At 41.2% G+C, this 25,223-nt stretch overlaps 1 protein-coding gene across 5 annotated transcripts in view; it reads right to left on the reverse strand.

Moving 5' to 3' along the window:
• The window catches only part of LOC127446925 (semaphorin-5B-like), a 258,511-nt gene that overhangs the window by 89,735 nt on the left and 143,553 nt on the right, over nt 1-25,223 (reverse strand). For all 5 annotated transcript variants that reach the window (XM_051708262.1, XM_051708261.1, XM_051708258.1 and 2 more), the window contains one exon: nt 1,706-1,768. In XM_051708262.1, coding sequence (XP_051564222.1) covers nt 1,706-1,768 — 63 coding nt within the window. The remainder of the gene's footprint in view (nt 1-1,705; nt 1,769-25,223) is intronic.

Consider the following 25,223-nt stretch of genomic DNA (forward strand, 5'->3'; position numbering starts at 1 on the left):
TTCAGCATCTCATATTCATTAGTTTTAGTCAGTTTTGGTCTGATGAATATAACACAATTTTAGTCAACGAAAATAAAATCTTTTAGTTGTGCAAATGGACAAAAAACTGTGCCAAATTGTTACAGACCAAACTTTATTCAAATATTCAAACTTTATAAACATTTCTAATTAAAAAATGCATCAAACATATAACTATACATAGTCTACTGTCCTTGTTGTGATAAAAAAAACAAAAAAAACTGAGCTCCTAAAATAATATTGTATAGACTGAAGTATTAACTACTTTTTAGAAGTTAGCCTACTGTACTCTGAATTCTTCGTGCCTTAGAGACTTATTAATTTTCTGTGAAAGGATATTACATTGCGTGTAGCGTGTTTCTTACGGAAACAGTGTATTCACAACGCAAGTTACGCAACGCAAATTACACATATTCTGACTAGCGCGTCATTTAGTTGAAGTTCACCTGTTCATTCGCTTCACTGTGCAGATGTAAGTTGTAATATTACATATATGCTGTGGATATATGCTACTACAGTGATTAAAATCATGTATAAATAGGATGTGTTTGAATGAGGTATATTACCCCGTTCTGAAGCAGTTCTTTTGTCTGTGTTCAACTCACGCAGCTCAAGCAGAGAAATCCCCAATTATTTATGGGTTAGATGAATCTACATCTAATATCTTCTCTATATTAATATCTTCTCTATTTACAGATTCTGTAGATGTTTTTTCTCCTTTTCATATCTTGCACTGTTAATAACTTGCGGTATAATTTTTATCTCATCGTATTTTCGTCAACAGTATGCTTTAATATAATAGTCTAATTATCGTCATGATGCGCCTTTTTTGTCTCATCTTCATTATCATTGACGAAATAAAATAACCCTTTGTCAACGAATGTTTTTGTCAGTGATTTTGTTGATGAGATTAACACTGCCCACACCTATCATAACACTTCAGAAGACATGGATTTACTTGGACTACTTTTATGCTGCCTTTATATGCTTTCTGGACCTTCAAAATTCTGGCCACCATTCACTTGCATTGTGAGGACCAACAGAGCTGAGATATTCTTCTAAAAATCTTTGTTTGTGTTCAGCAGAAGAAAGAAAGTCATACACATCTGAGATGGCATGTGTGTAAGTAAATGATGAGAACATTTTCATTTTGGGGTGAACTATTCCTTTAATGCCTGTAACCATAGTGACAGAAAATTATCAGGCAACTCCCATTGCTTATACCCTTTAAGATATGTAAGCGAAAACTCTCTGATTCCATCCAGTTAGTTTTCTAAGTTTCTCTTTTTTTTCATTTTTTTTCACCCTCCTTCCCATAATGCCTCTACTTTCTGCCATTTTTCATACAGAGGTTGACAGTTCTAACATTAAAAAAAAGAGTGATGGACAAATACCTGCCAATCCAAAGAGTTAAGCGAATTTCTGTTAATTTAATTTCAATAAGCAACATTTTACTTGAATCAGCTAGCCAACGCGAAATTAGATTTCTCATTTTGCCTTTCACATTCAGCAGATTATCTACTCAAGAAAAATTCTGACCTCTGGGCGTTAAAAATACTGAATAAAGTAAGCTGAACGTATTGCCCTTCCATAAACCTCAACAATACCCAACCCTCTGGCCAATGGCTTGCCAGCTTTTTGAAAGAAATGTGCCTATTCAACAGAGAACCTGGGGGTTTAAAGTTACCTCTGTCTTCCCTTTGCTTTGACAGGACCTCCTGGTGTCTTCGTCTGGGCCCCATTCCGTTGCCTAGAAAACCAAAATAAACCCCAAAAAGTGACTTGCAGCAATTCACAGTTGCCCGGCAGCTGTTTGTAGTACAGCAGAAGCCAGGTTATGCAACTGTTGATGATATTGTTGCATTTAGCCAGATGCATCAAAAGACATTAACCTTATTGTGGTATTTATTGTGAAAACAGAATGATAAGTGGGGTAGCAGCTTAAAAGGGTGAGGTAACTAGACAGTTGGAAGACTAGATGCAATTTGCATGTAAATACCATCGCCTAGCCTCATTCAGGCAAAGAGACCTTGTCATCCTCCAAACCCCCAACCCCCTAGAGCTGCGTGTCCAGCCAACAATAATAGAGGCAGTGCCTACAAACTGAAATCCTGCTGTCTTAAAGTGGGCATAAGCACAGCCACACACATATTCACAAATTATTTGATTGTAAGCACAAAACCAACACCATCGTCACACAGCTTGAGACATAGTCCTTGCAATCTAACTGGTATCAGATCTTAAAGGAATAGTTCATCTTAAACTGAAAATGTTGTGATAATTTACTCACCCTCATGTGGTTCCAAACCTGTATGACTTATGCAGAACGAACAAACTTAATGACTTCAATTTCGGGTTGTTTCTCACCAAAACCTATCGTATGCCTTCATTAGACTTGGAATATGATGCACAAGCTGCCTGGACAACTTTTATGATATTTCTGGGTACTTTTTTAGCTGTAAAGTGAGGCACTATCCACTGCCATTGTATTGGGGGGGGGATGTATTATTCATTAAAACGTACAGGTTTGGAATGATATGAGGGTGAGTAAAGTATGACATATTTTTCATTTTTGGTTTAACTATTCCTTTAAAACTCCAAATACAGTTCATTCATGGGCTCAACTGATGTGAGAAGAAAAGGTATGCAGGAAACAGGAAATGTGAGAAACCATATCAACACTGTAAGTATTCTTCAAAGAGCCATTATGGCCCTGTAGATAAGGCTGAGGAACCTGGAGGTAATTGGTTTAGTGTATTAATAGCACAATTTCATCTCACATGATCTGCCATGCTGTGACTCAAGTGGACCTTGCCTGATGCAGCTGAATCTTAATTCAAGGAAAGAAAGTATGAACCAGGAGGATGACTAGATGGCAAAATTGGTAAGATAAACACAACTTGATTAAAAAATGCATCTGTGAATGGCAAGCTACAGTGCTGTGAAAAAGTATTTGTCCTGATCCTGATTGCTTCCGTTTTTGTGTATATCTCATGCTAAATTGTTTCAAAAATTCACACAAAATGTAACATAAAACAAAGGCAGTCTGAGTAAACAGATAATACAGTTTTTAAATGATAATGTTGTTTATTAAAGCAAAAAAGTTATCCAATACCAACTGGGCCTGTATGAAAACATATTTGCCCCCTTAGTTACTAAATACCCAAATCTATGAAACTGCATTCATAATGGGGTTCAGCTGGACTAGACACACCCAGGCCTGATTACTGCCAGCCCTGCTCAAATCAACACCTAAATAGAACTTTTTCAGCAGCATGAATTTGGCTAAAAGGTCTCACCCAGTAGCACACTATGCCTAGGTCGAAAGAAATTCAAGAAATGATGAAGAAAAATGGTGATTGAAATACATCTGGGAAGGGTTACAAAGCTATTTCAAAGGATCTGGGACTCCAAAGAACCACAGTGAGAGCCATTATCTCCAAATGGAGAACAGTGAACCTTCCCAGAAGTGGCCGGTCTTCCAAAGTTCCTCCAAGAGCACAGCGACGACTCATCCAGGAAGTCACAAAAAAGCCAAGGACAACATCCAAGGAACTGCAAGTCTCTCTCACATCAATAAAGGTCACTGTTCATGACTCCACTATCAGAAAGACACTGGCCAAAAATGTCATCCATGGAAGAGTGGTGAGGCGAAAACCACTGCTAACCCAGAAGAACATTAAAGCTTATCTGAATTTTGCCAAAACACACCTTGATGATCCTCAAACCTTTTGAGAGAATGTTCTGTGGACTAATGAGTCGGAACTGTTTGGAAGACAGGTGTCCCGTTACATCTGGCGTAAATCAAACACAGAATTCCACAAAAAGAACATCATACCTAAGGTCAAGCATGGTGGTGGTAGTGCGATGGTGTAGGGATGCTTTGCTGCTTCAGGGCCAGGGCGACTTGCAATAATTGAGGGAAACATGAATTCTGCTCTCTACCAGAAAATCCTAAAGGAGAAAGTCCGTTCATCAGTCCATGATTTGAAGCTCAAGCGCAACTGGATTATGCAGCAAGACAATGATCCAAAGGAGTAAGTCCACCTCTGAATGGCTCAAAAGAAGTAAAATTAAAGTTTTGGAGTGGCCTAGTAAAAGTCCTGACATTAACCTGTTTGAGATGCTGTGGCAGGACCTTAAACAGGCAGTTTAATGTGGCTGAACTAAAGAAGTTCGGCAAAGAAGTGTGGGCCAAAATTCCACCACAGTGTTGTGGAAGACTGATCTCCAGTTATCGGAAGCGTTTGGTTGCAGTTGTTGCTGCTAAAGGTGGCACAACCAGCTATTACGTTTAAGGGGGCAGTTAGTTTTTCACATGGGTGATATACTGTAGGTGTTGGTTAACTTTTTTGCTTCAATAATAAAAAAATATATATATATAAACATGTGAAAACTGTATTTTGTTGCCTTTATGTTATATCTCGTTTGAAGATCTAAAATAATTTATTATGAAAATACAAAAAAATATTAAAAATAGAAAAAATCAGGATTTCAATCAAATATTTTTCACAGCACTGTACTTACAAAGTTAGTGTGCTTGGGAGAGATTGACTATTCTAAAGTAGGTCATTCAATTAACTTTTCCCAAACCAATAAAAATGTAACTAGTAAAGTTGCTGTGTTTAGAAATGACTAAAGATTCAATGAGCAAAGCTAGCGTTTTGCGAAGGCTGATCAAATCAAATCAAACCACTTTTATTGTCACACAGCCATATACACAAGTGCAATGGTGTGTGAAATTCTTGGGTGCAGTTCCGATCAACATAGTAGTCATGACAGTGATGAGACATATACCAATTTACAATAACATCAAATTAACACAACACAATTTAAAGTCTAATATACACATAATTACACACAACACAATATACAAATAATAATATACAATGTACAGTATACAATACGCACAATATAGATACACATTATTCAATAAAAAAGTATAATTAATTAATTAATTAATTTTTAATTAATTTTCTTTATTTATCACACATTATACATTTGCACATATATGGTGAAATTCTTCTTTTTCACATATCCCAGCTAGGCTGGGGTCAGAGTGCAGGGTCAGCCATGATACGGCACCCCTGGAGCAGATAGGGTTAAGGGCCTTGCTCAAGGGCCCAACAGTGGCATCTTGGCAGTGCTGGGGCTTGAACCCCTGACCTTCTGATCAGTAACCCAGAGCCTTAACCGCTGAGCTACCACTGCCCTATATATAGTATATATAGAATGTACAGTAGGTTGTATTGTACTGTACTGACATTCAGGCTGTCGGTTGATAGTAAGTTGTTAAGAGAGAATATAATATAATAATAATATAATTTATGACAGTCCGGTGTGAGATATAATAGTAAGAGTAATAAAGTGCAGTGCTGATGTATTTTGATCGTGGGAGATCAAGAGTTCAAAAGTCTGATTGCTTGGGGGAAGAAGCTATCATGAAGTCGGCTGGTGCGGGTCCTGATGCTGCGATACCGCCTGCCTGATGGTAGCAGTGAGAACAGCCCATGGCTCGGGTGGCTGGAGTCTCTGATGATCCTCCGAGCTTTTTTCACACACTGCCTGGTATATATGTCCTGGAGGGAGGGAAGCTCACCTCCGATGATGTGTCTGGCAGTTTGCACCACCCTTTGCAGGGCTTTGTGGTTGTGGGCTGTGCTATTGCCGTACCAGGCGGAAATGCAGCCAGTCAGGATGCTCTCTACAGTGCAGGTGTAGAACCTTGTGAGGATGTGGCAGTTCATTCCAAACTTCCTCAGCCGTCTCAGGAAGAAGAGGTGCTGATGAGCCTTCTTCACAACGACTTCAGTGTGGATGGACCATGTGAGTTCCTCAGTGATGTGGACACCCAGGAACTTGAAGCTGCTGACTCTCTCCACTGGTGCTCCATTGATGGTGATGGGACTGTGTTCTCTGTCTTTTATTCTGAAGTCCACCACAAGCTCCTTTGTCTTACTGACGTTGAGGGAGAGGTTGTGCTCCTGACACCAGTGTGTCAGATTGTGCACCTCCTCTCTATAAGCTGTTTCATCATTGTCAGTGATCAGACCTACCACTGTCGTGTCATCAGCAAACTTAACGATGGCATTGGAGCTATGTGTTGCCACACAGTCATGTGTGTACAAGGAATACAAGAGTGGGCTGAGAACACAGCCCTGCGGGGCTCCAGTGTTGAGGGTCAGTGATGAGGAGATGTTGCTGCCTATTCTAACCACCTGGCGTCTGCTTGACAGGAAGTCCAGGATCCAGCTGCACAGCGAGCTGTTTAAGCCCAGAGCCCTGAGTTTCTCATCTAGCTTGGAGGGCACTATGGTGTTGAATGCTGAGCTGTAGTCTACAAACAGCATTCTCACATAAGTGTTCTTTTTTCCAGGTGGGAGAGAGCAGTGTGTATTGTAGATGCAATGGCATCATCAGTGGAGCGGTTGTCGCAGTAAGCAAATTGCAATGGGTCTAGAGAGAGAGGCAGCACAGAGCAGATGTAATCTCTGATTAGTCTCTCAAAGCATTTGCTGATGATGGGGGTCAGAGCAACAGGACGCCATCATTTAAGCAAGTGATTTTTGATTGCTTTGGAACAGGCACAATGGTGGATGTTTTAAAGCATGTGGAGACTACAGACAAAGAGAGGGAAAGGTTGAAAATGTCCGTAAAAACACCAGCCAGCTGGTTCGCGCACGCTCTGATGACGCGGCCCGGAATGCCGTCTGGGCTTTGCGGATATTAACCCGTCGGAAGGATCGGGTTACATCCGCTACAGAGATGGAGAGTGAACTAACCTCTGTAGCTTCAGCCACAAGAGCTCTCTCCGCGAAGGCGGTGTTATTTCCCTCAAAACGAGCATAAAAAGTATTTAGCTCATCCGGGAGAGAGGCAGCGGTGTTCATGGCGGAGTTTTTATTCCCTTTAAAGTCCGTGATGATGTTAATTCCCTGCCACATGCTTCTAGAGTTGGTGGTGTTAAACTGTCCTTCAATCTTGTTGCTGTACTGGCGTTTTGCTGTTCTGATAGTTTTTCGGAGGGCATAACTGACTTGTTTATGCTCCTCCGCTTTCCCGGAATTAAAAGCGGAGGTCCGCACATTAAGTGCTGCTCGAACATCGCTATTTATCCATGGCTTCTGGTTCGGATAGATCCGTGTTGTTCTGGTCAGAACGATGTCCTCTACGCACTTTCTGATGAAACACATTACGCTGTCAGCGTAAAGCTCGATGTCATCATCAGAGGCGGACCGGAACATCTCCCAGTCCGTGTGATCAAAACAGTCCTGTAGCATAGAGTCTGACTGGTCTGACCAGCACTGGATCGTTCTGAGGGTGGGTGCTTCCTGTTTCAGTTTCTGCCCGCTGGGGAGGGATTTGTAGCCATCCCGGAAGGGAGAGTAGCAATTGTCCAAAATCCAGTCCCCTCGTGTGTTGAAACTAATGTGCTGGTGGTATTTTGGTGCGACTGATTTGAAACTGGCTTTATTAAAGTCCCTGGTCTCAATGAACGCGGCCTCAGGGTGCGTGGTTTCCTGCTCACTTATACTCCCATACAGTTCCTTGAGTGCCCGGTCTGTGTCGGCTTGTGGCGGGATGTACACAGCAGTGATAATGACCGCTGTGAATTCCCTCGGTAGCCAGAATGGTCAACACAGAAGCATGAGAAATTCCAGATCAGGAGAGCAGAAAGACTTGATAGAATGTATGTTCCTCTGATCACACCAGGATTTGTTGATCATAAAACATACACCACCACCTCTTTGCTTTTACCTGAGAGGTCTTTCGCTCTATCCGCTCGGTGCACGGAGAACCCTGCGGGTTCAATGGCTGAGTCTGGAATCTCCGCAGACATCCAAGTTTCCGTAAGGCAGATAATACAGCAGTACCTTGTCTCTCGTTGGAAAGATATCCACGCTTTCAGCTCACAGAGCTTGTTGTCCAGAGACTAAACATTTGCCAGTAGAATACTGGGTAGCGGGGGTCGATTTGCGTGGCGTCTTACTCTGATGAGAACGCCGGCTCTGTTTCCCCTTTTCCTCCTGCGTTTCCGCGTCCGGGCTACCCAGACAAAGGGCTCCGTTTGAGTGTTTGTAAACAGCGGGTCAGCACTGAGGAATTTGAAGTCCGGTTTACGGTGTGAAATTGCTGAACCAATGTCCAAAAGTGTTTGTCTGTCGTAGACAATAAGGCAGACAACATCCAAGACAAAAAACGTAAGAATTGTAAACAAAACAAACAAAACACAACCATGTTGTATCGGAGCTCGCAACGCAGCAGCCATACTCGGCACCATCTTGAACATTCTAGCGTTTTGCGAAGGCTGATGGTAAAGTCACGATAATGAATGTCCATTCTCACTCTTCGCAGGATGAAAAAGCTAACCAAATTGCCAAACTATTAACATAAAGTGTGAAATGAATATTTGTTGGGCTGAAAGAAAAGAAAAATGACTGAAAGTGAATGGGAAAGGATAGTGTCGAGCTCCAAAAATAAATAAATGCACAATCAAAAACAAGTCCATATAGCATTTAAGCTAATTTCGAAATCTTCTAAAGCCATACGATAGATTTGTGTGAGGGACAGACTGAAATGTAAGTCCATATCTCTAAATCTCATTTGCACTTCTGTATATTTAAACTTGAAGTGTTTGAATATGCAGAAAACCAATGGCGTTTTGGCATCATTGACAGAAAAACTGGCATGACATATCTTGACACCCTTTGAGTACACACAAAAGTGAATGAGATTTTTGTAATGTTTGGTCTTAAACAGCGCCTGTCCCCAAAGTCAAACGAGTTTGAAATTAAATTTTTGTTTTATTTTGCATTTAACTACCACCTTCTTGCTAGTCAAAGTGGTTCTCAACGCCAAAGCTGTCAGGTACGATGGAGCAACACGATGCTAAATAGATCTAGTGTTTGAGCTTTATGTTTGTTTGTGCATTCATGTGTGTTTCAGGCATGTTTGTGATGGATGCCTAAGCTGTGAGTCATCGTTCAGGTCATTAACATCTTGTCTGTGAGCCCCTGTTTTCTGGAAGAATCCGTCAGCTTAACCCTGACCTTAGCCATGGCAGCCCCTCTCTTCTCACCACACTGGAACATTGCCAGCCCTCCAAAGTTATTCCCAAAGCCCCTTCTGAAGAGGCGGACTGTGAAAAGCACACTGTATGCCATGTTTGGCAAAGGCTTGAATCGTCGGGGGGCCAGTATCCAGCAGGCAGTGGCGGATGGTGACTGGATAGCCTTTCACTGGTAGGAGGTTTGAACCTTTGAATGATAAATTACCTTTGACAAGCGTTATGCCAAAGTGAATGAGGTAATATAGATTAAAAGCATGCAGAGATAATGACGTAACTGTTTGTTCATTAAGTAGTGTGTGAATGATCCTGTGGAATTTCTTCCGTTTAGACATTTAAAGGGATAGTTCATCCATAAAATGTAATACATCTCCTTTACATTCTGCCTAACATCTCTTTTTTTGTGTAACATAGGAAAGAAAAGTAATTTGGGTTTGGAACATCATGAGGTTGAGTAAATAACGGAATTAAATTTAAGGCTATTTCACATGCCTCGGATTAATGTTACCCAGTGCATTAAACTCCATGAAGTGTTAGCTTTATTATTACCCACGATGCACAAGCATTGTTCCACAACACTTAAAGTTTAAATGATTTCAAATTTTACTGCATTCACAGCTGGCCTTTCGAAGTGCTCCCAACAATTACAAACGTTCCCATTCTTTTTGACCAATGAAATTACATTCACTATAGACATTTCCATGATTTTTCCATGAATGTTTTAAGATTTTATCCATTTTCATTTCAATTTTAAAATTCCCTGATATTTCCAAGTTTTAAAGTTCCATGATATTTCCAGGTTTTGCAAACCCTGAACTACCAAACCATTCACATGTCATATGCAATGTCTGTCTTTGCAATGACAGTTTTAAATTTGCACCTACATTTATGATGTCTATTAGAGTATAAAGCAACAAGAGATGTTTAAAAACTGTAAGATTTTATGAAGAGATACTGAATAACACATTCTTATTTATTTTAGTCATGGTTAATTGAACTAATTAAAATTCACCAAGAGCATCCAGAGACACCTAAGTTTCGTAAACCCACATTCAATTAGTCCTTCTTTGTCTTTTTGCAATGTATCAAAGTAATTGGAATTACTTTTTTCTGTCAAAAGCTCAAATACTCTACATGTTTTTTTTGCTTTCGATTCCTGCTGTCTTGATATCTAGCCACCTCATAAAATCACCCTTCCATCATGCAATCTCCAGTTCTTTTAATGGGGTGTTCTTCAAAGGGCACACAACGCTTGCATTGAGTGGTGTTCTGCAGCATTAACTTGGTTCATGAAAGTGCCTTCACTTTCATTTAGATATTGCTGCAATCTTCTACAAAAGTACTTAGGATAAGAAAGATAAATGACAATTTTACTAAGATCTCTAAGATGTTTGAATAACAAATGATGCAGAAAAAGTATTCTGTTTTTTTTTATTTATTTATTTTTTATTTTTTATTTGGAATAGATGTAAAGGCCAAAGAAGATGTTGAGATGAGTTGCAACGGGCATCATTTTCACCTCCAAAGCTGCCAAAGAGAAAATCACATTGAGGAGTGTGTGTTAAGGGTGTGCACTCTAATGTGGCTCAGCAATTGAATCTTAGTGGTTTAATGAGGCCACCGCATCATGTTTGTGAACAAACTCAGGAATCATAACTGTTTGTGGCATAATTACTCAAACTTCATCTTTTCTAATAATGTCGGTGGCACCAAGCCCTCTGCCTCTGGCATCCTCATGAAATAGTATAATGAATATTTCATGGATGGATAAAATAGTTAAGATTTATTTATACATAAATTAGTGAGGCAGAGAAAAAACGTTGGGCTAGAAAATGCATTCTGTTCACTACAAGTATTAAGGAAATGCTAATAAGAGCACAAGAGAGAGAAGGCTGGTGGAGACATTTTGCAACCAGCATGCTTCCGTTGATAAGGCTATTGTCTCAGTGGCACATTACAAATGTAACTGCAACTGTCCTTAGGGTGCTTGCTACTTGCCATTATGAAGGTACTTTTCCCTTTAAACAATTTAACATCATTCTTCCAACAATATGGTATGAATTGTTTTAAAGTACAAATATTCCATGTAGTCTTTAAAACTGCATGGATCATACCACCTATAAACGTCCATAATTTCTCCATGATTTTTCCTTGGCTTTTCCTTTTCCAGTTGTTTGAGATTACCAAGAATTTAGAAAAAAAATGGGGTCCAGTTTACCATTAAAAACAAAAACTGATAGATCCTTTTGTTTGATTTGTACCCCACATTAAAGAGATTGTTCACCCAAAAATAAACATTCTCTCATCATTTACTCACTTTCATGCAATCCCAGATGTGTATGACTGCTTTTCTTCTGCTGAACACAAACAAAGATTTTTAAAATATATCAGCTCTGTAGGTCCTGTGAAAAACAGATCAATATTTAAGTCCTTTATCAGTATAAATTCTTCTCCCTGCCCAATAGGTGGCATTATGCACAAAGCATGTGAATCACCAAAAACAAAAGAAGAAGAATGTGAAAGTGAATGTGGAGATTGGCAGTGAAAAAGGACTTAAATACAGATCTATTTCTCAACCACACTTATCATATCACTCCTGAAGTTATTGATTTAACCAGTGGAGAATGATGGATTACTTTTATGCTGCTTTTATGTGCTTTTGGAGCTTCAAAATTTTGGATTGCATTGTAAGGACCTACAAAGCTTAAATATATTTCTAAAAATCTTCGTTTATGTTCAGCAGAAGAAAGAAAGTAATACACATCTGCGATTGAATGAGGGTGAGTAAATGATGAGAGGATTTTCATTTTTGGGTGAACTATTCCTTTAAATCTACTTTTAAACAAATTTGCAAAACCTTTAAAGGATATTGTCTCTGTGCAAAATTATAGACATTTCAGTGAGCTTTCAAAGCTTTTACACTACAAGAAATCTGGAATAAAAATTTTCTATCAATATTTCTGTGTTCAGTAAAAATAACTAAACATCCTTAAAACAAAATAAATGTACTTAAAACGTATTAAGATTTATTTTCAGGGAATATATCTTGGATTAATTTTATTTTTTTGACCCCATTGGCAAATGGTTTTTTGTTGTCGGTGGTGTTCTTTGCATATATCAGCCACAACATTAAAACCACCTGCCTAATATTGTGTAGGTCCCCCTTGTGCCGCCAAAACAGCGCCAAACCAGCATCTCAGAATAGCATTATTCTTCTCACCACAATTGTACAGAGCAGTTATCTGAGTTACCATAAACTTTGTTGAAAGTTCGAACCATTCTCTGTTGACCTCTCTCATCAACAAGACGTTTCCATCCGCAGAACTGCCGCTCACTGGATGCTTTTGGTTTTTGGCACCATTCTGAGTCAATTCTAGGGACTGTGAGATCAGCAGTTACATAAATACTCAAACCAGCCTGTCTGGAACCAACAATCATGCCATGGTCCAAATCACTGAGATTACATTTTTCCCCATTCTGATGGTTGATCTGAACATTAACTGAAGCTCCTGACCTGTATCTGCATGATTTTATGCACTGCAGCCACACGACTGGCTGATTAGATAATCGCATGGATGATTGTTGGTGCCAGATGGGCTGGTTTGAGTATTTCTGTAACTGCTGATCTTCTGGGATTTTCACGCACAACAGTCTCTAGAATTTACTCAGAATGGCGCCGAAAAAAAAACATCCAGTGAGCGGCAGTTCTGCAGATGGAATCGCCTTTTTGATGAGAGAGGTCAACAGAGAAAGAGTCTATGGTAACTCAGATAACCGTTCTGTACAATTGTGGTGAGAAGAATAGTATCTCTGAATGCTATTCTGAGAGGCAGTTTGGTGCTGTTTTGGTGGCACGAGGGGGACCTACACAATATTAGGAAGGTGGTTTTAATGTTGTGGCTGATCGGTGTATCGTTTAGTCATTTAGCCATTTAGTCATCTCTTTAAAAAAATACAAATAAATTATGCAAAAAGTTTATGCTTAAATCAAGAAAGAAATACATGCCAGTGGGTTAAGAAACTGAATAATAAACTCAAAGTAAATGTATTTTGATTTAAGGATGTTCGGATATTTAAACTGTAAAACAAGATAAAAATACTGATTAAGAAAATAATTTTTTACAGTGCAGTTGTTTAGGCCTAGAGTTTGCATGAACACTCCCTTCTCCAAATCTCCACTGGTTTGGGAGGGAAAAAGTAATCTGCATACTCATCAAGGTCCCCGATTAAAGTATGATGGCCCATCGTGCTGGCTGGAACAGCAAAGCTATCCATCTAATTGGCGAATCTTCAAGGTCTGCAGGCTTCAATAAGCAACCTAAGGCACCGCCCTGTTTCGTCCTTTAACAGAGTGCTCTATTCAAGTGGCCCCATCCCCATTTGTGTTGATGATGATGTGACATGACTATCAATACCTCTGGCTCATTGTCCAAGAACACTGAATCTTGCACAAGAGGGCACAAATACATCCTCAAGCATCTCCACCTATGCCTAAAGCACACACATTTCCCCTGGATCCAGCACAACTGTATCTCTCTCACAAATGTTATTATTGTAAATCAAAACTAAAAAGAAAACTCAATGAAAAAACTTTTACAAAACAAACATAATTGTAAATACTGAAGCTAAACTAAGTTTTCATCAATCTGAAATTAACTAAAATTGAGTTTGTTTTCTACACAGTATATTACAAAATTTGAACACTTTACAACCTGCCTTCATAAAACATGAAAATACCACTAGTTAGCGATAACACAAGATCACCCTGAGTATTTTAACATGGTTAAACATGTATAAATGTTTTCAGTTAACACATTAATTTTGGAAGCAATGCAATACTAAGCCTACACTAAAATAAAACTATAATCAATATATAGAAAAATTAAACTAAGACCAGAAAACACTTAAAAAAAACTTCTAAAACTCTACAAAAAAATTCTATTTGTTAAAATTATTTAATGCAAAAAGTATCATAATTTAACAATGAACAATGATTTTTTATTTTATTTTTTTATGGTGCTTATTAATCTTGGTTATTGGTTAATGTTATTATCCATTCCAATGATTATTGTCACTTATCAAAGTACTTTTGTTCATCGTTTGTTCATGTTAGTTCATTCAAAATTAACTTATGTTAATGTTAACAAATTTTAATAAAAAAATATATTAGTATGCACTAGTGTTGTACAAGCTTAATAAATAATGTAAAAGTATCATTCATTGTTAGTTCACATTAACTGTTGCGTTAACTATTGTTAACAAATAACTTATTGTCAAGTTACCAAAATACTTCACTAAAACTTAGTTACAGAGTAAAAAATAATGAAAACAATTGATCTGAAAGGAAACAATTTAATTAAAACAGATATAAAGACTAAATTGAATATTAAAAACTATAATAACACTGTGTCACATTCCAGAACACCCGCTTCTCCCAGCACCAAATTCACCAGTTGATTAGAAAAACAGAGGCAGTGTGGCATGGGGGTGTACACCCATCTCTGCAGGCCTGAATGAGGCTAGTGCATGGTTTTGTCTAGAGACATGTGTGCCTAGCCAAAGAGGGGACAAGCAAATAAGGTGTCCTTTGAAGGATCACAGCTGTGCCGTCTGAACGCATTTACTTGAGGTTAGAAAAACAGGAAAAGAGAGAGAGAGAACTGGATGAGAAATGAAGCAACAAGTCAGTCCTTATTACACTGCTCTAGCAATATGGTGGCACTACTGTACTGGCTGAAAAGCACTGCATGCACCGTATTGCCTGTGGATGTGTGGATGTAAGTGATTATTTTAATTTTAGAAGAGCCCTTAATGTGAACAAAAGTGCCTCAATGAGCTACAAAACTCCCAAGTAGAGAGCAATGACCGACTGAAGCACACCACGCCAGTGTTAGGGAGTAAATAACTACAAACTAGGGTTGCCAACTTTCTACCAGCCAAATACGGGGACATTTCAGCTCCAAATACAGTTTCTAATCCCATGGAAACCAGGAAGAAATCACATTCACATAATCAATGATGACCGCAATAGGAGTTTGCATTACATTTTTACTTCACTGACGGTTAGGTTTAGGGCTTATGGTTAATTAAATATGCATTCCTATTGACTGTTTAACATAATTTAAAACTAAAAACAACTGGTTTATATCTCTCATTTGGCACCACTCTTTGGACATTTCACCTGGAAACTGCAACTCACAAGTGCCCAAACATTTAACAACATTTCCACATGTGGCCACTGGGGGCAGTGGTTCCAGTCTGATATTTTTCCAATCAAGGTAAAAAGCTTAAGGATGTAATTTCTACACCACTAGCGCCACCAAACGGAATTGCAAAAATAAACTTTGCTTTCAGTACAGCTCTCTGAATACCTGTACAGAAGCTGCAGTCTCTCTGTTTCCAGTGTCTATATGTCACAAATTAGCCAACCAGTGACAAAGACCACATAAATAATTAAATCAGAGTAAATTGCAGAGGGACATTAATCATGAGTAGGCTTAGGGAAATCAGCCAAGATTCATCTAACTCCGAGGTCAGGGAGCTGAAATTCGCACCTTAGGCGACCACTTAAGGCTAATATCCAACAGGAGACGCTTAACGTGGCTTTTCTTCATTTTGATCTCTACTCTAGAGGATCCTCTTCCTGAGCCCCAGTTTTCCCACGAGAGCTGAAATATGAATAATTGAGTATGACGTATAGCCGCTGCCACGATCCTACGAGCCTCTGTCAGATCATTAGAATAAATTCGAGCAGCCGCCGTTATTGTGCCCATGCATTCCCATCTGTTGAGCCGGATGCTGTTTCATAATCACCACAGAGTATTTGTGAACACTGAACATATTTCAAAGCAAAACAAAACCAGAGCAGAATCTAAATAGCTCTAATTCCCTGCTGTTATTTGTTCATGTCTGGTACTTCATGTTTTATTGGTTACAGCTGAGGAGGGCAGTCACCTCTCGACCACAGGAGTCTCGGCTCAAAGCAGCTGTAACAATGTCCACTGAATGCATCCGGCACAGAGCTGTCTCACGCCATTGTCTGTTGACTGAGGGCAGAGACCTCTGTCTTATCTGTGCTAACAGCTACATCTCAGATGTTTACATCTGGGATATAGAATGGCTATAACTTTAAAATGTACTTTTCAGTGAAAAAGGATGTGGATCCTCTATATACAGTATAGTGAAGCAGGGATGGACTAGTGCTAAAAAACAGCCCATGATCCATGCCGTCCTATAACAAACAATAGCACTATTCTGTGTGTGTTACCAACATACTTTATGTATATAATACAAACTACTGGGTATTATACTTTTGACATATATTGGATTTTTACTGTTCACTTTCATGTGTCTTATACTGTTTTACATTGAAAGGCAGCACAATTACATTACACAGTAAATTCAAAAACATAGGTGGTCGAAATGTAAGGATCTCTTACAGGAAATGATAGAGAACTGGGTTTTAATCCTGGATGACCACACTGAATAAAAATATTTTTTGTCCCTTTACATTTTTTGTAGATTTACACAGTTTATTAGAAACACTATGGTCCTAATAAAGTGCCTCACGTGGTCTTCTGCTGTTGTAGCTCATCCGCCTCAAGGTTTGACGTGTTGTGCATTCTGAGATGCTATTGTGCTCACTACAATTTATAGAGTGATTATCTAAGTTACCGTAGCCTTTCTGTCAGTTCGAACCAGTCTGGCCATTCTCCATTGACCTTTCTCATCAACAAGGTGTTTCCGTCCACACTACTTCTCACTGGATGTTTTTTTTTTTTGTTTGTTTTGGCACTATTCTGAGTAAACTCGAGAGACTGTTGTGCGTGAAAATCCCAGGAGATCAGCAGTTAGAGAAATAGTCAAACCAGCCCGTCTAGCACCAACAATCATGCCACGGTCAAAATCACTGACATCACATTTTTCCCCATTCTGATGGTTGATGTGAACATTAACTGAAGCTCCTGACCTGTATCCGCGTGATTTTATGCATTGCACTGCTGCCACACAATTGGCTGATTAGATAATCACATGAATAAGTAGGTGTACAGGTTTTCCTAATAAAGTGCTCAGTGAGTGTATACTGTGTTATAAATTTGGTTTCGACAATCAGCCAACCAGGAAGTGTAATTGATGGGAAAAATGGGAGAATTTGTGCGCAGTTGTGCCTTTATGTTTCAAGACATTATACAGTACTTGACAAGTACTTATGAAATTTTCAAATGTGATTTTCAGAAAATGTCAATTGACCTTTTCTTTGAGAGAAAAGTGTCTGAATAATGGTTTCAGTTGGTACTTCTTCCTCCGAAATGGGTCAGAACCGTCAAAAGCCATCAGAATGTTCCCCATTCTTTTCTTACCCTCTCATAACCACAAGAAAACATTGTGTGTAATGTCACGTGAAATGGTGGTAGAAAAGAAAAAGACTATAAGGCATGACCCTATTTTGAGAAAATTCTCAAAGTAGTACATTGTGAAGCTGCACAAAGAAAGGTTAATCTTGAATGCTCTTATCCTGGTCTTGTGGAACATGAAATGGCACTAAAAGGTCTTATTATTCTCTCAGTTTATGTTTACCTGTATTGCTGTTCATTTAGATTACCTTCATACATTAAATACATCATATATCCCTTATACTTAGGGTTGCAAAGGGGCGGAAAATTTCCAGAAACTTTCCAGAAACTTTCCATGGGAAGTTAAGCTGGGGAATTTTGGAAATATTGGAAAAAACTTTGGGCACTTGGCTATATACTGCTGCATCTTTGTGGCATTCTTAACATAGGTCTTTGCACAGTATTTGCAAATGTACACAGCCATTCCTTCTACACTGGCTGAGGTGAAATGTATCCACACATCAGATGGTGCACGTGGCATTGTTCTGTAGAATAAGATTAGAAAAAAGCTTGTAAAAAACACTAATGCAATGCCACGCACAGATATATAAATATTTAGTTAAACAACTGGAATATTCTGGAATGGTAAAAATATTTTACAATTGATGCTGGACAAATGAACAGAAACAGGCTAGATGAATAGATGAACACTCCTAAATCAGCATGCTAAATCATACTATAACCTACGTTCTTGTATGATAACAGAAAACTGGCTAGCAGAAAGCAGAAGACAGAAGAAACAGCATCACAGTTGAGCTAGCTAGCACCATGATAGCTAGCCTCTTAAATTGTCAATTAAATGGTGTTAGCTAGCTTACATTTAGCATATCTGATTTACTGGCTAGCTAGCTACTGTGTAAACACATTTGATTTAGTATTTGCTAGTTAAACTTTAATACCATAGATCAAATATGTTTACCCTAGTAATATCATCAAAACTTACTTGACTGGATGTAGTCCTTGGGCTTAAATGCAGTAGTGTGGCTTCAATAGTCCTGCTGTAGTAAGTAGCCTGCAGTAAGTAGTGTGCTGTGTGCATGTGATTGAGGAATGCGCAGGGTAGAAATTCAACTGAATTTGCATTAAATCTGGCTGTTTTAACCAAGATTATGCAGCAAGATGTTGTTTTTTTCCCAACTACATTTAAGTTCCCTGTTATAGGCTAACTTGCAATTTTCCAGTTTATTCCCATTAATTCCCATTAATTCCCATATATTCCCGCTAATTCCCATGGAAAGTTTCCAACTTTGAAAATTCCCGGAATTTTGCAACCCTACTTATACTGTATATTTTCAGTGGTCAAATGAAAGATGCCCAATTGTGTGCTGACAATTTTACATTTTAAAAAATAAATTTTTTAAAAGGAACCTACACTTTTGCATTTTCTGAAGAAAATCTGAGTGGTACTTGCCCAAGCAAAACTCATCGTCACAATGCTAGGTGGTTGTCAGGGTGTTGCTATATGATTTCTAAGGTGTTCTTGCATTGCTATGTGGTAGCTGTGATGTTCTGCGTTGTTGCTAGGGCATTGCTGGGTGGTTTCTAGGCTGTTCTGGGTGTTTTCTATGTGGTTACTTACTGGTCCAAGTCAAAAATGCAAACCCCAAAGTCCCTTTAATATTATGGTCCCTATTTGGCTAAGGTTCCTATTTCATTTTATTATTCGGCAAGTGAACTTGTAAATCTGATTGCATAGAAAAGTAATAGCACGTCTCTCCTCATCAATACACATGAATGAAGGTATCAATCATGTCTGTGAAACAGGGAAAATGCACGCACATCCAACACTTCTTCAACAGGTACAGGGTCAAGTAAAAAAGCATTAAAAAAATAACTGAAAAGTAGATCTTCACACTGTTATACTTCGGCAGGTTCTGATCAAAACGATGCTATTGTTTTAAATGTAAAAAAAGGGAATAGTATAACAGTGTGCGGATCTACTTCTTCAGTTATATCAATCACATCTGTATATGAAGGTAAATCAATAGCAAAATTCGAGAGCTTGCATATTTGGATTTGAGAACATGTACAATAAATATGTGTACTCATAAGTTGAAATTTACACTTACAGCACAGATATGAAAACTTGTAAAATAAAAATTTGAAGTTGAATGTTGCAATCTGCACTCACAGACAATAATTCAAAGTTGTGTTCTGAATTCACAATTGCAGACAAGTAGTCACAAATGTGTAAAATGACATTCACATGAATACAACTACAGACACAAACTTGTATTACACATTAACATTTGTACTTTAATTCATTTTCGCAATACAACCACAAATCAGCACTTAAAACCTCTCAAATCTGGCACTGCAACTTTAAATCTTCACACCTTGACTTTTGCAACTACTTTTGTGAAAATCCTCTAGCAAAACTCACTTGTGCGCTTGTAAATCCTGATGCGAGAGAGCAAGACCAGTGTTCGGTGGGGAGTGGGAGGGGTCAATGAAGTTGTTTTATTGGTTGATGCCTAGCCAATGAATGCCACCGGTATGAATTGTGTTAACTGGGGATGTGCACGTGCATGTGAATAATTTGATTTGCTTTTTCAGCAGATTTGTTCAATGTGAATTGCTAAGGAGCAAAGAAAAGACGTTTTGCACATTATAAAAAATGTTGGTAACATCATTAACCTGCTTTGTTTCACTGATGTCTGTTCTAATGCATTTGACACAGTTTAAGAGTGATTTTAATGGCTTCACAAGGTAACTTTATCCCCCTCCCGGATGATTAGCGCGATTCAGGGCCGGCCATGTCTCCTCGTCACACAGATGTTTTTTAAAACTTAAAGCTCAGTCTTGAGGGTCTAAAGGTGTCCACTCTGTTTTATGGATTTTATGGTCAACATAAACAACAAAATGGCTACTATGTTGATTTCACCTAATTACATTGATTTGGTGGACAAAAGTGTTTTTAAATATGAATTATATTTTTTTACAACACAATTGTTTCACTGCTTTTTTTTTAATAACAATAAAAATTATTCTGCACTAGTCTGGCCAACATTTCTTTTTTCAAGAATTTCAGCTTTTAATGAGACTAAATTTTGTACTGTCTCACGACATTTTTTACTTTAAGCCCAAAAAAAATATCAGTATGACTTTAAACTCAGAAATTGAAAATAAGCTCATCATAGAAGAGGTGTATTCAAGTAAATGGTTTGTGTGAATTGCATGTATTTGTAATTTAAAAGTTTTGGACAAAAATTTGCATCACTTCATTTGACCCTTAGGACACATGGCCATAATATGCACGTTATCCTCTGTTATTGTATTTTATGATGAATTTTGTGAAATGAATCCATGTTATGATCATGAAATTTTTATTTTTTTTTTTCTAGATCGCTTGCCCACTGTCACATACATGCATTTTTTCTACTCTAAAAACTGAACTAGTACTGGAAGTTTGGGCTGTTTTTATGAAGGATGCATAAACAGTGGTGTAAGAAAGTTGTTCTACACACTTTTATGGGTGAAACCCTGTAAACTGTGTGAATTAAAAACATGTACATGTTGTAATTGTACATTTGTCATAGCAATATCTTACCTTCTGTTTTCTTCTTTTTAAAGAAAGATAAAATATTTTCTTGAACTGTTCTCTTGGCTATTTTTAAAAGTGTGCGAAACTTTTGAAAACTTGCATTACTTCATTGGTGTAAGTTTAATGTGAACACTAAGAAGGACAAGTCAATCCATCGCTATACTCAAACATACATGTTGCCTGCGTCTTTTTGCAGTGGAGAGAGAAAACTTGCACGCTCAGTGTTGCCAGTTTGCTTGACTAAAGTGTCACCCTGGCAGAATATTTCCAAACTGTACAAGTGTCAAGATCTAATTGGGGATTTCACCTATTGAAATCGTACTGGTTACTTTCGTAACCTCCGTTCCCTGATGGAGGGAACGAGATGTTGTGTCGATGTAGTGACACTAGGGGTCATTCTTGGGAGCCCTAAACACCTCTGTTTTTTGAAAAAAGGTGCATGCCACTCCCCCGGACATAAGGGTATAAAAGGAGCTGGCATGCAACCACTCATTCAGGTTTTGTGCTGAGGAGCCAAGACAAGGTCCCGGCCATTTCAGCGGGTAGTTCTGTGTTGTGGCAAGAGGGACACAATGTCTCATTCCCTCCATCAGGGAACGGAGGTTACGAAAGTAACCAGGACATTCCTTATTTGTCACTCACTCGACATTGTGTCAATGTAGTGACACTAGGGGTCCCTATACAAAACGCCACAACTAGCTGAACTGTGTTACGTGGACTGGCAGTGCGAGATGGGCAGACCGCTGTGTGCCTCGTAGCCAGCAGACCAAGCCATCACGTAACCTCCCCCAATGCTGTTATGAGCGTCGAACGGTCCTTTGGGAACAAGTCGACTGCCCAACAAATAGGGACAGGCTAACCCAGACGTGGCCTCTTTTCCTATTTTTTCTCCCCAAAAAGAGTGGAATTTTGTTTACTGGCTGGGGGCCATAAGTGTCTACATCGGGGGGTGTCACTCCCAAGGGGAAGACACCGTGGAGACTACACCCTGCCCGGGGGGGGGGGGGGGGGGGGCATTTCAAGTGGAAATACATCACATGGTCTTACCGAGTCTTGTCAGAAGTATGTCATGTGGAGAAGTCCCATGGTAGGTCCTACCCAACGGGGGAGGAGTTCTACAAACAGAGGAACCTCTGCCCAAGGAAGATGCAGTTTACCGACAGGGAAACGATTTAGCGGAAGATATATCACATGGGGTCACCTATGGGGAACCAGCGCATGTGGAGCACCTACCCCAGTACAGGGCTTAGTTAGCACGTGTACTGGGCTGTCAGTGAGTTTCTCCGCAAACTCGTCTGCCACAGGGCTAAGGAGGAAAGTCATCCAGGGATCACGACTTGTGAAAACGACTGGGAGTCAAAAGCGCACATCTTCACCACATGGGAGGGGAAAGGCGCTATGCACAAGCGGTAAACCCGGCCAGCTGTCCCGGAACTTACCTGCTCGTACCTGAAAACACACGGGACGAAACAGGCTTAACCCGGAGATTATAGAACCTCACAAAGGCGTTGGGTGTTGCCCAGCCCGCTGCTCTGCGGATGTCTACAAAAGAGGCACCAATGGTCAGGGCCCAGGAGGCCGCTACACTCCTAGTAGAGTGGGCTTGTAACCCCACGGGGGGCGGCATGTCCTGAGCGTGATATGCCATCATGATGGCGTCAACGACCCAGTGGGTGATCCTCTGTTTGGAGACAATGATTCCTTTCCACTGTCCATCAAAGCAGACAAAGAGCTGCTCGGAACTTCTAAAGCTCTGCGTGCGATCCAAATAGACGCGTAAAGCACGCACCGGACACAGCAATGCCAAAGCTGGGTCTGCCTCCTCCTGGGGCAGCGCTTGCAGGTTCACCACCTGATCCCTAAAAGGGGTCGTGGGAACCTTGGGCACATAGCCCGGTCGGGGTCTCGGGATCACCGGTACCGAAATCCAGGCATGATTCGCTGACAGAGAACACCTGCAGGTCCCCTGCCCTCTTGATGGAACTGAGTGCAGTCAGGAGGGCAGTCTTCAAAAAGAGTGCCTTAAGCTCAACTGACTCCGGGGCTCAAAGGGAAGGACTAGACCCCGAAGGACTACAGAGAGGTCCCACGAGGGGATGAGGCGCAGTCTGGAGGGATTCAACACCTCTGAGCACCTCTCAGGAACCTGATGATCAAGTCGTGCTTCCCCAAATACTTACCATCCACTGCATCGTGATGTGCCAAAATGGCGGCTACATACACCTTCAAAGTGGAGGGGGACAGCCGCCCCTCCAGCCTTTCCTGCAGGAAGGAAAGCACCGATCCGACTGCGCATCTCTGGGGGTCTTGTGTTGGGAAGAACACCGCTTAGCGAACAGATGCCACTTCAAGGCATACAGGTGCCTCGTAGAGGGAGCCCTAGCCTGAGTGATCATGTCTACCACCACGGGTGGTAGGCCACTTAGGTCTTCCGCGTCCCATCCAAGGGCCAGACATGGAGATTCCAGAGGTCTGGTCGCAGGTGCCAGATGGTGCCCCATTTCTGGGGGGTGTTGTCACGAGGAGCGTGAGGTCAGAGAACCACATCTGAGTGGGCCAGTAGGGTGCTACTAGGACGACCTGCTCCTCGTCCTCCCTGATCTTTCACAGGGTCTGTGCAAGTAGGCTCACTGGGGAAAATGCATATTTGCGTAGTCCTGGGGGCCAGCTGTGTCTATACCGAGGGGTGCCTCGGTCAGGGCGTACCAAACTGGGCAGTGGGAGGATTCCCAGGAAGCAAACATGTCTACCTGTGCTGGACTGAATCGACTCCAAATCAGCTGGACCACCTGGGGGTGGAGTCTCCACTCTCCCCTGAGCGTAACCTGTCGTGACAGCGCATCCGCTGTGGTGTTGAGGTCGCCCGGGATGTGAGAGGCTTGTAGCGACTTGAGGCACTGCTGACTCCAGAGGAGGAGACGGCGGGCGAGTTGTGACATGCAACGGGAGCGGGACAAGGACAGACCGAAGGGAAAGACCTTGTACTTGTACGCCCGGCCCTCGAAAGCAAACTGCAGGAAGTTGCAGAAGGACACCCTTGGTGATGAGCAGACGGGGTGCAGGGTCTTGAGCCACGCCGGGGCAGGATGTATTGAATAGCCTCCATCAGCTGCTTCACCACCGAGAACTGCTGGGCAAAGTCCTCGACGGTGTCGCCGAACAGGCCAACCTGGGAAATGGGGGCGTCAAGGAACCGTGCCTTGTCAGCCTCTCTCATCTCGACAAGGTTGAGTCAAAGGTGGCACTCATGGACCACCAGGGTGGACATCGCCTGCCCGAGAGACCGCGCTGTGACCTTCGTCGCCCGGAGAACGAGGTCGGTCGCCGAGCGCAGTTCCTGCATCAATCCCGGGTCAGAACTACCCTCGTGCAGCTCTTTTAGCACCTTGGCTTGATGTACCTGCAAGAGAGCCATGGCATACAAGGCGGAGGCGGCTTGTCTAGCAGCACCGTAGGCCGTAAGCCATCAGAGATGATGTAAACCTACAGGCCCTGTACAGTAGCTTCGGGCGCCCACACCAGGTGGTGGCGCTCTGCTGGCACAAGTGCACCGCGAGCGCCTTATCCACCTGGGGAATCACCGAATACCCCTTGGCCACCCCACCATTGAGGGTAGTGGGAGCAGGGAAGCTGAAAAATCGGGATCGGGTAGTAAAAGGTGCCCCCCACGATCTTGTCAGATCCTCATGCACTTCCGGGAAGAAAGGGAACGGGGTGGGGAGCGGCTGTGAGCAGCACTCTGGGCCCAGGATCCAATCATTGAGCCGCGAGGCTTCAGGGGAGAGTGGAGGGTTCCACTCTAGCCCGACGCTCGCGGCTGATCGGGAAAGAATGTCTGTCATCTCCGCATCGGCCTGAGACTGGGCGATCATACCCGAAGGAGGAAGCCCAGCCGAAGCCTCCTCCCATGCCCTGAATAAGAGGTCGAACTCGCCCTGAGACGAGCCGGCGGTCTCATCCGAGAGCTCGACTGGGGCAAGCGAGCATGCTGAGGAATGGAAGGTCCGTGTGGGGTTACCCGGTGGAGGTGCTCCCACTGAAGTCCCCAAATCACCCCCAGTGCTAGTCGACGCGGCCTCATACCCATAGTTAGGAGGACCGAGGCGTGGAGCCGCTGGGGTGGCTTGCTTTCTTACGAAGGCAAGCCCTGACCGCACCGTTGCCATGGTCATGTTCTCGCAATGAGGACAAGACCCATCCA

Source organism: Myxocyprinus asiaticus, chromosome 10, assembly GCF_019703515.2.
Source record: "Myxocyprinus asiaticus isolate MX2 ecotype Aquarium Trade chromosome 10, UBuf_Myxa_2, whole genome shotgun sequence".
Classification (NCBI taxonomy): Eukaryota; Metazoa; Chordata; class Actinopteri; order Cypriniformes; family Catostomidae; genus Myxocyprinus; species Myxocyprinus asiaticus.